We start from the raw sequence: 16,385 nt of genomic DNA on the forward strand, positions 1-16,385 counted from the left end.
TTGGTGACTGAAAAAAGATTAAATCTCTCCCAAGCCCCTTGCCCATTCATTCTACAGCATTCTCTGGGCTGTTTCCCAACAAACCAAACGCCTTGAAGATCCTTGAAAAGGCAACGGATGTACGTTTGGCTGATAAAGTTTAATCATACCCAAAGATTCCGTCAGGCACGGCCTGACTTCTTCAGGGAATGAGCCTTGAAGAGGCAATTAATATACGCAGGGCCGAAGCCGCTTTGAGGCAAACTGAGGCACTTCCCTCAGTCATTTTTTTCGTTTTTGTGTTGGTTGTTTTTTGAAATGAGGAAAGTAAATACCTAGGAAGAGAATCAAGCCATGTACATTGCCACAGGCGAAGTTTTTTTTCTGGCTACGGCCCCTGATCAGCAACCCTAATGGGTTTCTGCCCTGATACGTAACTGAAGGCCTTTAAATCTGATAACATCAGTTTTCGCGTTACTTATATACGTGCAGTGTTTTCTAGCGTAAACGTCAGGGGAGGGGGGGGGGGTTATTAAAGCAATCGGTATTTTTTCATCAATCATTTTAAGACAGCCCCATTTATTTACCATAACAATTTTAGGTTCACTTTCAAGCTCATTAATACTTTATCAAGTATATTGAATTAAAAGCAAAAAAAAAAAATAAATAACAAAACTACAATAAAACCAGTCACCAACTACGTCCGTGGTCACGAGGAGAATTTTAGTTATTTTAGTGGTACTAAGTCGAAGGGGAGGACTGAATTTTTTTGCGGAATACCAGTTGTATTAGAAAGCCGCAGATCATCTCAGGGGGGCGGGGTGGGGGTGCGCTCCCCCTGCACCCTCCACCTAGATCTGCCACTGAGTTGGAGAAGGGTACGTCAGCCTCCTTCAGTTTTAATAAAAGAAATAAACTGAAATGGTATACACAGCTTATCATCGATGAGAATAAACACCGTACCTTAAATAAAACGCCGGCAACCCGCATTTTTTGAAACGCTATTGTTGATGTAAAAGTTTACGGAGTTAACTTCCCATTTCCACTCAATACACACTAACTATAGTTATACCCAAGCACCTAAGCAGGGTTCATAGGTTAGTCTTAAGTTTACAAACGAAAAACCAAACAGAATGCGACAATTCTTTTCGCATGTGCAAGATGGACATAAATATGCAAAACAAAGCGTCAAGGGAAGGAAAACAAGAAAAACAACATGCCAAGAAAGTACATATCACCAACATAGGCTTACGAGGCGGGGGGGGGGGGGCGAGGGAGCCAGTGCCGAAATTTTTCGGGCAAAATGTTTAGAAAAATAGAAAATAAGCCGAAAAGTCTAGACAACATTACGTTCAAACGAATTACATCAACAGCAAAAGTATTAGAAATATGCCAAACTTTGTGGTTCAAAAGTCCAAATTTCTTTTTCATCTGCTTTCGTTTCCTCCCGCAAATTGCTATAATCATGTTCGATTTTTCTCGCAAATTCTGCGTGACCCCTCAGTTTTATTCAGTTGCAATCAGCTTTTCCATAGCTTGAGTGTTTGCGCACGATGGATTTAGTGGAAACAAAGCTGTTATAAATGTGATGAAGCTAACGCTTTCGACTCAAATGTTTAGTTTTCTGAGGGCTAACTTAAAACTTTCAACGAAAACCAATTGTTTTAAAAGCTTTTGTATTTCTTTCAAATTGGGTGGAAACGATGAAAATTTTCTCCCCAAAATTAATTTAAGTTTTGTTAAACTAGAGTGAATAAATAAAATATTTCTGAAAAAGGATTCAGTGGACAACGCCACGAAATTAATTAAAAAACTAAAGCAAGCAAGCAAAGTTTGTACACAGCTATTTCAATGCAAGTTTTTATTTTCCATTTTATATGCCTTTTTATTCGGCTTTCAACCTGTGCCAATTTTTTTCGGGCAAAAAGGTCTCTCTCCCCCCCCCCCCCCCCCCCCCCAGGTCCGAAGGTGCCCGTACGCCTATGATCACCAATGTTAGCAAAAATAAAGCTTGAATTCTTCGGCTTCTAGCATCCTTACTTCATTTTATTTCCTTCAACGCCGAGATGCCGTGCAAAAATAGAAAAAATAGAAGAACAACTAGACACAGATCAACAACAAGGGCTGTCATGAACTAATTTAAATTTGAAATTATTCAAACGCTAACAATAGTTAACTGCATTGGTGTGACCGCAAAGACGACCGAAAGCACCAACTGAGTAACTGTAGTTAGGTATGACTTCATGTAACTTGAGACTAACTATAGTTAAACTTTAGTTATGTCGTAGATGTGAACGCAGCCTTTGTCCCTGACGTTTTCAGAATCGAGTCTAGCAAGTCATTTGACGTTCCGTGTTCATTAGCGGAACAACTATTATTATGCGACTTTCGCTACCAGACAAGTGTATTGTTTAAAGGATTAACGTCATTTGTCTATTTTATGATTGGTCCTTCGCCTGTTTCTGAAAGCTATATATTAGGCATACGTTGGAAGGTGTGCCACAGTTACGCAGTTACAGCCGAAGTGTTTACGATTTCCACCTGATCACTGTTTGAGAAGCTTTGACGATGCCGCTAAAAGAATCCTATGTCGTCTGGAACAACAAAGGTGGCGTTGGGAAAACGACTCTTACTTTCCACATGGCCACACGGTACGCTTCACGAAATCCCGGAGTGCGAGTACTTGTGATTGATCTCTGTCCACAAGCGAATGTATCCATGGCGTTGTTGAATTCCCCCGGACAACAAGGAAGTGAACACCTTACTTCTTTGTACAGAGAGAACAAGACGATCAGTTTTTATCTTCAGAGCTCGACAGAGACGGGACCAGTGGTAGACGCCAATCGATTTGTCATTCGCGTTTGTGATTACAACGATCAAGTGCCAGCTAATCTCTTTCTCCTTTGTGGAGACATGTATCTGGAGTTGGTTGGTCGTCATCTTGAACATTTGCGATCTGGTTATGCCAGGCCCAGGCACAATCCATGGGTGATTGTTACGTCTTCCGTTCGGAGCTTTATTGAGGGTTCTGAGGGAAAAGTAACCGGTGTAACCCAAGACGGTGACGAAATGGTCGAATGGGTCGTGTTTATCGACACAAACCCGGCCTTCACTGTGTACACAGAAATTGCCCTCGCCGCAGCAAAGAAGCTAATCATTCCAATCAATGCTGATGACTTTTCCGTAGAAGCCGTACGAGCCATGTTGGATTTGGTTTATGATATCCAAACAGAAGGAGAAAGAGAAGAACCAGAAAACTTCGAAGCCTACCGACAGTACATGTTCAACAACAAGGCGACACAGTTCGGGCTCAGGCGACCGCAGATACATCTGCTGATAAACAATAGGGTAACTCAGAGGAACACACGAGCCACCACAGCCTTTGATGCTATGGGTCAAGAAAACCTCAAAGTTCTTTTTGAAGCTTACCAGCAACATCAGGAGGATAAATTGTGTTTCTCGCCACGTGAGGGGGAAATTGCTAACAAAGAAGTCTTCAAAGAGCAGTATTTTAAAGATATTCAAGATTTCCACTCAACAGCCATAATCTCCCTCCATACAGGGTGTCCACTTGCATCCCTTGCAGGATTGGTTGGAAAAGTTCAGATAAGTGAAGAAGTTAAAGTCAAAATTGAGAAAAAAGTGTTGCCACCTTACGTTGAAGCCCTCGACAGACTTGTAAAGAAGTTATAAATTTGCCATCCTCTCCAGTTGTTTAACATAATTTTACTTTATATATAGAATTAGTGTTAGCTGAACGTTAAACGGTTTGCAGTAATGATCAGTAATAAGTTGACTTGACGTAATTTTATTTTACTTTATAGAATTTGTATTAGCTAGTGTTAGACCGGCGGTTCGCAGTAATGATCAATTGTAATAAGTTGACTTTTTTCCATCTGGTCTGCACAACGATTGCTGTTTTAATTATATTGCATAGCGGATGCTTGATTGATAATAACTTGTTTCTATCGTTTCTGGTTTTGATTGTGGCCAAAGTCTTCTGGAAACTCTCCTCTTTGACAAGTTTCTAGCTGTTCCTTTATATTCTGCATGTATTATAGTAATACCTCAAATGGGCCCTTTATATAGCGGGTACAAAGAAGTCGTGATATCTTTTCAGATACTTATCACGGTCAACAAAACGATTGAGAGACTTCCGATATTTCATCTTTGTCTTTTTTATTACTTTATTAAAAAGCCTTTCTGAAAAGGATCTGGAGTAATGTTGTCGTTCAGTTATTTATGTAGATTTTCAGTACTGATCCTAGTTGGCAAGCCTTTTGCTTTTTCGCAGTTACGGCCCCACAAGCTTATAGCTTTAATCCTTACCGTGTCTAAATAGCAGTAACAGTAATAACTAAAAAGCCACAACCTTAAACAGACCAAACTTCTTCAGGAAAGTAAAAGACTGTTAACATGTCATGACAATATGGAGTTTTTCCGAAATTATTTTGTTGTTCACCAACTGTTTGGTGGAAGAGTATGCAAACATTCAATTCCACGAAACACCGGAAGAAGGAGTGAGTTTAGGGCGTGGCCTGAATTGTAGCAGGACAGAAGATGGCAGACAAAACTATTCATCGATCATAAACAGCATGCAGATTAGAATAGTTGGGCTCACATTAAATGCTCTAGTGCACTTTAATAACATGAAAATTCGCGAGTGAGCTCATACTAAGAAGCTACTTTGGCGGTTTTCTGTGAACTTGAAAAGGTACCCGCCCGGCTATCGGGTGAATCCCTACGAACAGGTTGAAACGAAGTGAAGCATTTTCAAAACGGCTCGTCCTCTGCGCTTGTAACTCATTAGATAAATCACTATGAACAAGTTGAAACGAATAATTATAAGCCATGCATGCTAGTCAAGGTTAACCCCAGAGGGGGGCATCTTAGCCTGCGTAGCTGGCGGGATTCGCGACCGAGTGCGAGTGCTTTGTTTATGGCGAACGGAAGAGACGGAGCCGCGGAGCCCCGAGGAAATTGGGGAGGAGTCGAGTTGATCGCGGCTTCGCGGCTCACACACGTGGGCTTCGCCCGCGATTTTTCTCTCGCCCCGGGCGCTCAACTTAATTCTTTCTGCGCTATAAATCCCGAAATCCCGCCAGCTAGGCAGGCTAGGGGCATCTCGACGAAGAATCGAGAAGTAGATCATAGTCGAACTTTAGTCATGTCTGAAGGCCTTTAAATCACTAAATGTTGAGTAAACCTTGTAGATGCTATTACAAATGCGCGTTTTGCAGAAAAGATTTCTTTGTTGCATCCAATTTTTTTTATAAATATGCACCGCTTTCAAATAAGTTCCGCCATCGAATAAGAGTTACTGGCATAAGTTAAGGCGCGAAAAATTAATTAAGCGCCGCGCGCCGCTTACTCGAGTAAATACGGTACTTATATACTGAATTTTCTCCATTTAACGACAGGAGCATAAACAATAAACCGTGGCCCGTGTAGACAAACGTTTATTTGAACTCGGTGTTTATTTTTAAAACAGGGCTCCGCAGTATTTTTGCCATCGATCAGTTTGACGGCTTCAACTACCTTTACGTTCATTAACACTTTATCAAGTATATTGAATTAAAAGCAAAAAAAAAAGAAAACTATAATAAAACTAGTCACAAACTTCGTCTGTGGTCACGAGGATAATTGTCGTGCTACTCAGTTGATGTAGAGAGAGGTGCAGTGGCCAAATGATTAGTGTGCTGTACTCCGGATCGAGAGGTTCGAAATTGAGCCCTGGGGCGCTGCGTTGTGTTCTTGGGCAAGACACTTAACTCTTGTAAATAATAAAGATGGTAAATTCATCTTCATTATTTATCACCGAGCTTAAAATTTACCATCTTTATTATCTACTGCACACTTTATGAACTCGACATTGCTGATCCTAGCAGTATGCAGGACGCGTGTCACATATCAACCTAGTAAAATGGCCCAGCTCACAACGAGTCTCTCGTAGCTCAGTTGGTTAGAGCGCCCAACCGGTATCTGGGAGGCCATGGGTTCGATTCCCGTCGGGGACTCAGAATTTTTCTTTGTCCCATGCTCGTGTCATTGTTGAAAAATTCATCTTCAACACTTAAATCTCCACCCGGGTGTATAAATGCTAGTCCATCGCAAGGTTACCCCCAGCAGTAAGTTCTATGGAAACCGTACGTAATCAGGTAATAAGCTTGAAACTGATGGGTCACTAGGCTCGAACGCAGACTAACCAGTTGATGTAAAGAACGGTACGTCAACCTCCGTTAGTTTAAATAAAAAATAAACTGAAATGGTATCGTGGTGGTTCAGTTGTAAATCTTAAAAGAGTTCAGCTATTCACCGATGAGGGTAAACACCAGCAAAAGTCAATAATTCCATTGTAGACTTCTGACACCGGACCTAAAATGAACGTCGGCAACCCGTTTTTTTTTAAAAAAAAAAAACACTTAAGTTGCGCCCTAAGTTTTTATTTTTGCTGTTGTTGTTAAAGCTTACTCAAACAGCGGAAACTAGTTCGTAGTCTGTCTCAATCTCCAAAGCCTTAGTCTCCTTCACAGCCGCTGTCTGGACTCGTCACTTGGCAACTGCTCTCTAGCCCAAAGAACTGCTGTGGACACTGGCAAAGGAGACTATCCAAGGCTCGGACCGTCTAAGAATCATGCTACATTCTTTCCTGGTTTTTAACCGAATCAACGTAAGTGATTAACGTAAGTCAACTGAGAAACAACTGAGACAATTCGCTTTGAGCTCCGTGTTCATTCAGCGGAACAGCTATTGTTCAATATGAGCCATCACTGAGTGGTTGTTACAAAGTCACGCGACGTTTTCTTTTTGACAAGTGTTCTGTTTGAAGAATTTCGTCATTGGCCTGTTAAAAAAGGCGTTTTGTGATTGGTCCCTAAGCTAACCGGTTAACCCGGTATAGAAGTGCACATTAGGCATAAGTTGTAGCTAAAGGCGTGCTTTTAATTAATTTAAAGTTAGATCGAAGTTATCTCGTCTTCTTCTTGATCTCAGTTAGAGAAGCCTTGACAATGCCGCTGAAAGAATCCTATGTTGTCTGGAACAACAAAGGTGGAGTTGGGAAAACGACTCTTACTTTTCACATGGCTACGCAGTACGCTAGACGCAATCCCAGTGAAAAAGTACTTGTTATTGATCTCTGTCCACAAGCGAATGTGTCGATGGCGTTGTTGAGTTCCCCTCGACAATCAGGAAATCAACATCTCACTACTTTGTTCAGAGCGAACAAGACGATCAGTTCCTACCTACAGAGGGCAACTGAGGGTGGACCACAAAAAAACAATATTAAAAAAAAAATAAAAAATAAATAAAAAAAAAAAAAACTGAGGGTGGACCAGTGGTAAGAGCCACAGACTTCCTCACACGCGTCACAGACTTCAACTATCAAGTGCCAGCTAATCTCTTTCTCCTTTGTGGCGACATGAATCTTGAGTTAGTTGGCCGCCATCTAGAGCATTTACGCAGTGGGGTTGCTGTGCCAAGGAATAATCCATGGGTAAATGTTACGACTTCCGTTCGGAGTTTCATTGAAGGTTCTAAGGACAAAATTACCGGCGTGATTAGAAACCGATACGAATGGGTCGCGTTTATCGACACAAATCCTTCCTTCTCAGTGTACACCGAGATTGCCATCGCCGCAGCAAACAAGCTGATCATCCCAATCAATGCCGATGATTTTTCCGTAGAAGCCGTGCAAGCCATGTTGAATTTGGTCTATGGCATAACTCCGGAAGAAGAAAAAGAATCAGAAAACTTCGCAGCATACCGGCAGTACATGTTCAGCTACAAAGCCAGAGAGTACAAGCTCAAGCTACCGCAGATACATCTGCTGGTAAACAACAGAACAACCACCATTTCCGCTCACTCTGCCAAAGCCTTTAAAGCCATGGGTCAAGAAAACCTCAAAGTTCTTTTTGAGGCTTACCAGAAAAACCAAAGGAAGGACAATTGTTTTGCGCCGCGTGAAGTGAAAATCACCAATATAGCAGCCTTCAAGAAGCAGTATTTTGAAGATATTCGAGATTTCCACACAACAGCCATACTTGCCATCCATACAGGGTGCCCACTTGGAGCATTGTCCGGCAAAGTGACACTTAATGAAGAAGATTCAGTCAGAGTTGATTCACGCAGAGTCGATCAGTACATAACCTCCCTCGACAATCTTGTACAAAGGCTATAACTCTCATTTGTTGAACTGCAGTTTTTACCTTATCGAAACGGTATTTAGTCTGTAACCAATTAGTATATCAGCCAACATTGGGCACTCCGTGCTGAATTTCACTCAATATGTTAAAGCGACACATGATTTTATTTCATCAGTTAAAAGGACAGCTCACTGTAAGGACACAAGAATAGACGAGACACTGTTATACCAAATAATGAGTAAAGTGATACCTCGTTAAGCATTCACAAATAAGTTGTTTGTGATATCATTTTAGCTACTTATCACGGTCAGCAAAACGATTAAGAGACTTCCAATATTTTAACTACATTTTAATTTAAATTACTTTATTAAAACATAGGGCCCTTATGGGTCCGTGTGTTCTGCTGGTATAACGTATCAACATTGCTAAACTGTCTTCGGTTTTTCGGCTAACACCAGATATTAAATTCGTCACGCAAGTTATTATGACATTTGAAACCTTTAAAAGTCGTAACCCTCGTGCATGCAAAGTAGCATGCCAGTTACCACTGCTTACGTCACAAACCAAAATAAGGTCTGTTTCAGCGCGTATAAATATTACACAATTTACACACACTTTTTACCGAATGGTAATGAGGTTATGTTATGGGCCGCATTTTCTCACTCGAACACTCACTCACTCGATTCTGATATCAAACCGCAATTAATTTAGCATTAAAACGAGAAACGTGCTGACAGAAAGGTCCTTTAAACGCATTCAGCACATGTCAATCAAATCTCAACCTCGTTCCAGGGTCTCTCTCTTTCAGGGAACTAAATTGAATTTCACAAAACAAATCGAAAGAGGATCACTTCCACTTATCCTCTGGTGATAAAAGAGAAAAGAATTCGCTCAACGAAGCCTCAGAGCATAGGCTATCAATTACCCATTCACGTAAGAAAACATTCAAAGACGCGTTTTAGTAAACACAACATTCATGCACGTTTTTTTTTCGCGTCACATCATCTTCGTGTCACGTCATCCGTTCTTCATCTTTTTGAGTCGTGCAGAAACGCGCATCTTTCTCTCAAATTTTAATGGCTGCTTAAAATAACGCTATACGTGCTAGCAGAAAAGTAAACATATTCACAAAACAAATTTACTTAATGCTAAAAAGGATCAAAGGTTACACTTAAATATTTTTTGTGATAAAATAGAATTCGCGCTACGAAGCCTGAGAGCACGAACCATCAATGACGCAATTCCCATGGAAATTCACAGGGAAATAAAGTGAGATTGTGTTACATTATTGAACGCTTATTTGAAGAAAAAAACTATCAATGACCCATTCACGCAAGAAAACATTCGAAGGCAAATTAAGTGAGATTGTGACATTACTGATAGCACCAATGAACTACATATAGTTACGCTTAAAAACTGTTAAAATTATTACGCTCGCCTTGTGACGTGTTTTAGTCAACACAACATCCACGGCACGTTTTTGTTTCGCGTCACGTCACCTCGTGTCACGTCATCCGTTTTTCATCTTTTTGACTCGAGCAGATACACGAAGTGCTCGGGCGTATCTTTTCTCTCAATTTTTTTTCGCTGCTCAAAAATAACGCTATACGTGCTGACAGAAAAGTAAACATATTCACAAAACAAATTTACTTAATGCTTAAAAGGATCAAAGGTAATACACTAACCGGTAAATATTTTGGTTGTGAAAACTGAATAGCGCTACGACCCCTGAAAGCACGAGCCATCAATGTCGCAACTCACGTGGAAAAATAATGCAAAGTGAGATTGCTTTACTTTATTGGACACTTATTTAGAAAAAATGCGGAGGTCGGCACTTCATCCATCGAATTACCATGAGGTTGCTCGAAGAGCCTTTGATTTAATATCAGAAACGGAGAAATGTTTTTTAATTTTTTAATTATTTTTATAATATAGACTAGTTGATTGTTAGGATATCAAAAAGATATTGCTTTTTACTTAGGGGTGGACCATTAGATTTTTGATGGGGGGGTTGTGCAAATCCCCAAAAAAATATCGAGCATGTGCTTCTGGTTTAAAAAAAATATCATGCAGAATTGTTAAGAAGGAAAAAAATATCGAGCAGCCGTAATCAGGGCGTGGCAAAGGATTTTTGCGTGACGCATGACGGCCCCTGAAGTAGCTGTGAGTCACACTGGGTGATTTACCAATTAGATTTCCTATTAAAGTGAACCCTCTGATCCAGAAGGGCATTATGATTCAAAGAGGTTCATGCATTCAGATTCAAAACATCTTTCCGAACATCCACCTGTTGTTGCGAATTGCATGTACAATTCCAGTGACATTAGCAGACAACGAGTGCTCAAGCAGCACTCTAAAACTAGTCAAGGGCCACCTTCGAACGACGATGACAACCGAGACTCTCGGGCCTGGCTTTAATGAGTAGCCATTACGAAAAGCCTGTCGATTACGATGCTATAGTTCAGAAATTTGCCGAACAACAACCTCATAGAATGTTACTCGTTGATCCAATTTTTGAGAAATGGCGAAGACAAATATATTACAGTGATTTCAGTTTCATTTTCTAAGAATCAGTTGATCTTGTACTGTAAAGTCTTAAACGTAGTCCTTGTTTAATACAATTTAAACCGTCCACAATCATCCCTCAAAAAGCTGGAAACCGCATTTCCGAGGACTTCAATTTCAAAATTTCCCGGGGGAGCATGCCCCCGTACCCCCCTAGAAGGGTCCGCCTTCGGTGGTCCATTTTTTGAACCCCCTTGTTAGAATCCTGGATGCCCAAGGAGTTGGAACCATTACATGCAAGTCTGGAGGCTTTTCTGAGTAGCGTTACGTAATTAGCAGGAAAAAACGTTCGCTTGCCCAGTGGGTAAGTGATGCATAACATCCACTAGCCTGACAGTAAAATCCACTATCCCCAGGCTAGTGGAGATGCATTTCTTTGTACATTGAATAAAGATGAAACTTTTTACTGCTTTGAAAAAAGATGTAAACTTTAAAAGGCATTGCGTGTTAAGTGGTTTTTAATAGGGTGAATTATGTCAATTATGAGTGGCTGGTGATGGTCAAGTTAACTTCAAAATTTGTGTTCCAAATTTCCATTAAAAAAATATCGTGCAAGAACCTGAAGATTAAAAAAAAAAAATCCTGCAGGGCTGGAAGAATAAAAAAAAATATATAGCAGCCTAAAAATCCTGCAACCCCCCCATCAAAATTCAAATGGTCCACCCCTTAGTCTTTAGATAAGAAAGTATCTGCTATCTATTGTTACACACTTTCTATTGTTACACGCATTCCATTCTCTCCTTCGATAGCAATCATGATATCACGGTTCTGCTTGTCATTATACCAAAAGGCATAATAGCAGCAGAACACAAAAATCATTTCTGAAAAGGATCTGGAGTAATGTTGTCTTGCAGTTATTTATGTAGATTTTCAGCCCTAATCCTAGTTGACAAGCCTTTCGCTATTTTCCGACACTTGCACAATACGGGGCCACAAAATTCCAATCTAAAAAGGCGAATTAAAAAGCCACAACTGACCGGCGAAACTTCTTTAAAGTAAAGTACCCGGAAAAGACTGCCAACATGGCCTGACAATATGGAGTTTTTTCGAAATTATTTTGTTGTTCACCAACTGTTTGGTGGAAGTGTATGCAAACATCCAATTTCACGAAAAACGGGAAGTTCTATTCAGTAAGTCGATTCCAAGAAAGAGCGAGCATAAGGCGTGGCTTGAATTGTAACAGGACAAAAGATGGCAAACAAAACTATTCCTGGATCATAAACAGCATGGGGGCTCGCATTAAATGCTCTCAAGTGTCCTTTAATAACATGAGAGTCCAAGCGTACTTTAAAGTTCGCGAGTGAGCTCATATACTAAGAAGCTACTTTGGCGATTTTCTATGAACTTGAAAAGCTACTCGTCCGTCGCTATCGGGTACAACCCCAGAGGGGGGGGCATCTCGGCGAAGAATCGAGAAGAAGTAGGTCTCAGTAGCCAGTGTCCGATATTTAAACCGAAACGTCAAAAGGCGCATTAAGTGTCTCGGGCTCACGGCTACACATGCTGTTTGGGAAATCTTAAACATTTATCGAAAGCAAAAAAAAAATAAAACAAAGAATACACCACATTGTAATCGACCAAAACAGCCATTAATCACTGGTGGATTGAAGATCTCGAAAGCTCTGCAGTTATATATGCTAATGGAAGTGTTACACGATAGCTTTCGTGTATTTGAATTGAGCCCGGCCACGATTTCATTTACACACAGAAAGCGTCAACTTACCTTGTACAGCATGCTAACCAACACAACAGTTAATTACTGCTCAATAACAGTTTGAATGATCACACACTCATGCAGAACTGCTTTGTACAGCAATTTTGGGTGGGGGTGTGCCGCTGGGCCGTTTGAAACCTTTTAATACCCTATACCAGACCATGTTGAGCTGATTTTGCAACTCTATACTAGACAAGACAGATGCCAGACTTACATTTTTTAAAAACTGTATCACTCTCAGTGTTTAATGGAAAACCATCTGTCAACAACGATGCCACGGTGATTTTATTATCGTTTAGAAAAGCCTCTTTCTCTTCTGAGTTTCTGTTCCTATTCTGGACTTAATTCGTCATACCACCGACGAGTTTCCGGGCAAATGCTACCCTTTTATAGACTAAAACTCTCTGATTTCTATACCCCCAGGCTATACCCTATCCCACCCTAAACCATACCCTTCACAGCAGCACATACCTATATAGCTCATATATGGGAGTGCCCTCTCCTCCCCCCTTATTTAAAGGCGACCTAAAACATGGGGCTCCTGGAGTAAGAACCACAGCATAATACGCAGCACCACACAAAAGTACTACTCATTTGAATGGTCATATACAAGGGATCTACGGCCAAGGCAGGGCCAAGTAAACGTCATACTGCTTTGGTAATCTGGATAGAAATTTGTATGGGATTGGACAGGATAAACCGCCTGAGCAACAGTTGGAGATGTAAGCCTTTGTTTACAGTAGAATAAACAGTGCCATATACAGAGACAACCCTGATCAAAAGCCGTCATTCAAATCGAACACAGCAACATTCTTCTGGGCCACACTGACTCTAGAATTGACTGGGGTAAAAGAAGAACCTTTTTTATTCATGGCACGCAACAAGCTTTGGTTTCATAGTCGCGTTATTTATTGAACCTCGAAATCAAATTCCACTCAAATTCCATAACATTACAGAAATTAAAAAGCCCCTTAAATTCCGAAAACTATCAATCGTTCATGCCCGCGATGACATCATCCCTTTCAGTCTGAATGTCTCTGCTTAAGGACACGCCCCTTGAAGATTCACTTCGGCATATTCCGGTTCCTTTCTTTCAAACTGGGCTGTGGCACTCAATGGCTGGCTTGCAACAGAGCCTGGCGCTAATTTCCCAGAGAACTCGATCTTAATTTTCTCGCACTGCTTCAAGTTGGCATTCTGGATCTGTCCTGGGTAATTCTGGATGAAGTAGGTTCGGCGGTCTTTGGACTTGCCAACAATCTTTGCTGTGTTCAGGTTGGATATTTCTGCTACTGGTTTGGAAAACTCCAAAGCGATTTTCCAGCCGCCTCGAACAGAATTGATCACCTGCACCTCAAACTTCATCTTGAAGTTATTCGGCGGCCACTGGTGAATCACTACTGCGTCTGCGCTCTCCTGTGGTGCCGCTGGCCCAGGTACCGGGATAGGGAGGTCAAAATCTTCGCATTTCGATGAATCAGGATTGAAAGTGAAGAAAGCGTTAGGCGCGGCTTCGTACAGTTTGGCTTTGTAAGCGTTGAACTCGAGACGCAGACTGAAATTAGCCTTAAGGTTTTGGTTGTGTTGCCTGGGTCCGAGGCAGAAAGCGTCACTGGTCGGTTTCTTTGGAAGTTTGACCGTGGCCTTGTCGATGTTGAAATTGCGTGTGCTAATATTCTTGGTGAACTTGAGGGATATGCTCCAGTACTTCACGGTCGCTGGGACTTGATACTCGATGATCATTTTAAATCCAGAATCTGATTCATCGATTGGCTTCAGTGGATAGATCGGGATCTGTTGTTGAGCTGGTGAGCTACAATCTTTTCATTTTGTTGAGGTAATCAATCCTTGGAGACCCAGGGGCAGTTAGTGGGGCGAAACGAAGGAAAACCGGGCAGAAACCGTAGCGACGAAAGTTTTCAAGAACGGCACGAAGTGCCCCTGGGCAACGAGTCTCTCCAGACCATTTCCAAACGGCTCTCCGAATCCTGGCTCCCGATTGGGCAGAAAAAAACCTTTGTATTATTCTGCCCAATCGGCGAGCAGTAACTTGGGAATCACTTTGGTGTGTTCTTACACGCCGTCTACTGTGTCCGCCATACTTGTGTCGTTCGTTCACCAAAGCTCTGCATGCGAGGGAAATACATCAGATAGCCCAAAAAAATCAGGGAATCTTTTCCGATGTCAGAGGGAAAAATATATTTCAAGATCGACGGGAAAATTTTCGTTTGGACTGATCAGAGGTATCGTAAATACTGGCTTGTGTATCGATCGGCCGCTCGATTAAGCTTGTAGGTTTCAAATATTTGTTTCCTTATCCGTGCTTCTTATTTTGATAGTATATTTGGATTCTAGCCTTTTCTTACAATTTTTTCGGTTAACTGGAACTTTCCTGGGAAAGATTTCCGCACAGCCCCCTACATTAATTATGTATGCAACTATTTCATACTATCACTGTACATAAACAGCAATCATGAAAAGAACGAATCAGTCAGAAAATTGTATGCATAATTAATGTAGGGTCCTGTGCGGAAATCTTGCCCTTTCCTGTATTGCGTGGACCAGACAAGTATGCCAAACAGCCGCCAATGCATGACACCGTGAGAGGTATTTTAATGTTCTTGTACCGGCGGGCGAAGCCATAACATTTTTCTGAAAATGATTGACATTGTTCCAACGGGCACTCACATCAAAGAAGGAATTGTCAAAAGTTTAAATATTTTTCCATGTATTTTATTTTTTCCACGATTTTAAACCTGAGCAGAAATTGATTAATGAAAATGTTGTTTGGAAGGATATATTTGCTGCATTACATGTAGCTATCGAATAATAATAAAATTATTATTTTTGCTGAAGATCGACTTTTCAGATTTGCCTAGCGATTATAGAATTGGAGTTATGTATGTCGAGGGTTTCTCCTTTGAGTTCGATTGTTAAAGATCAGGTTAATTACTTAAGGTCTCTTGGCTTGGAAGCTGCATTCATTGAAGAAAGTGACAAGGGAAGGCTAAGTTTGGAAATTGTTTTGCAAAGCGACATTACAGGCAGAATGTAGTTGCTGTTGTCTGTGACAAAGATCACCCTGTAGTCCAATTTAGTTTAAGCAGCATAATGTACAGATGCCTGCTGTGTAGTCTTGAAATACAAAGAAATATACAAGCCACTGGTAATTTGCATCAGAATGTAATAGAAAATGTTATTACACTGACTATTGTATTTATTTCAATACCAGTAACAACTAATTTTCATTTATTTATCCAGCAGTGAAAATGGAAGGTGCTAGTTGTTACATTTTCTTGGGGTGAATCCAGGGTGGGTAATTGGGACTTCAAGTTATTGGGATGATTGTCTGGAGTCAAAACTTAAAACCCCCAAGAATCCTTGAGGACTTCAAACAAAGCCCAAAGAAATTCTTGAACCAAAAATGAGCCCCAGAAATTTTGCATGCCAAATTGAATTTACAGGAACAGGGAATGCACTTTGCAGACTATCTATATACCCAGTTTAATACCACATGCAATATTAAGCAACACCTTTATTAACTCAGCCAAAAAAAGAATCAAATGTCTACAAATCTAAATATATGTAACAGATTTTAAAATGTGCAGAAAACTGTACAAATCAGTTTTCATGGGAACTTTATCGGAGAAAGCACACTACCCTGATGGTGCTGAGAAGAAGCCTGTGAAAAGAATGGTGTCAATTTACCACAACAGCACTTTACCCTCTATTCAATAGCATGTGTTGCAATCACTCAAGGATCCTGATTGGTAAAGTCAGAATTGTAATTGCAACAAATCCTCCTAGGTGTGAACATAAGGGATTGCCTCATAGCAACAACTATGAGTCTCCCTGTGATTAAATCATATGTGCAAGAATTGGGAGAGGGAGGAAGAGATGGTCAGCCATCTGAGGCACTTTTATTATTATTTCATGATATGGGATACAACTTCAGCAAAGTGAACCTGAAATGTTTCAGTATG

The 16,385-nt window shown here is 40.8% G+C and overlaps 2 protein-coding genes across 2 annotated transcripts; one reads left to right on the top strand and one right to left on the bottom strand.

The window, feature by feature from the left end:
* The first annotated feature begins 1,962 nt into the window (after nucleotides 1-1,962).
* LOC144656878 (uncharacterized) lies at nucleotides 1,963-4,532 on the top strand. Its single transcript, XM_078517126.1, has 2 exons — nucleotides 1,963-3,689; nucleotides 3,772-4,532. Exon 1 carries the CDS (start codon nucleotides 2,548-2,550, stop codon nucleotides 3,670-3,672), a length of 1,125 nt encoding a protein of 374 aa, XP_078373252.1. The 5' UTR covers nucleotides 1,963-2,547; the 3' UTR covers nucleotides 3,673-3,689; nucleotides 3,772-4,532.
* Nucleotides 4,533-13,301: 8,769 nt separating this feature from the next.
* LOC144657079 (uncharacterized) lies at nucleotides 13,302-14,207 on the bottom strand. Its single transcript, XM_078517373.1, has one exon. The coding sequence runs from the start codon at nucleotides 14,143-14,145 to the stop codon at nucleotides 13,444-13,446; it is 702 nt and encodes a 233-aa protein (XP_078373499.1). The 5' UTR covers nucleotides 14,146-14,207; the 3' UTR covers nucleotides 13,302-13,443.
* Between the last annotated feature and the right edge of the window lie 2,178 nt (nucleotides 14,208-16,385).

Source organism: Oculina patagonica, chromosome 6 (assembly GCF_052425735.1).
Source record: "Oculina patagonica isolate OP01 chromosome 6, crgOcupat, whole genome shotgun sequence".
Lineage (NCBI taxonomy): Eukaryota > Metazoa > Cnidaria > Anthozoa > Scleractinia > Oculinidae > Oculina > Oculina patagonica.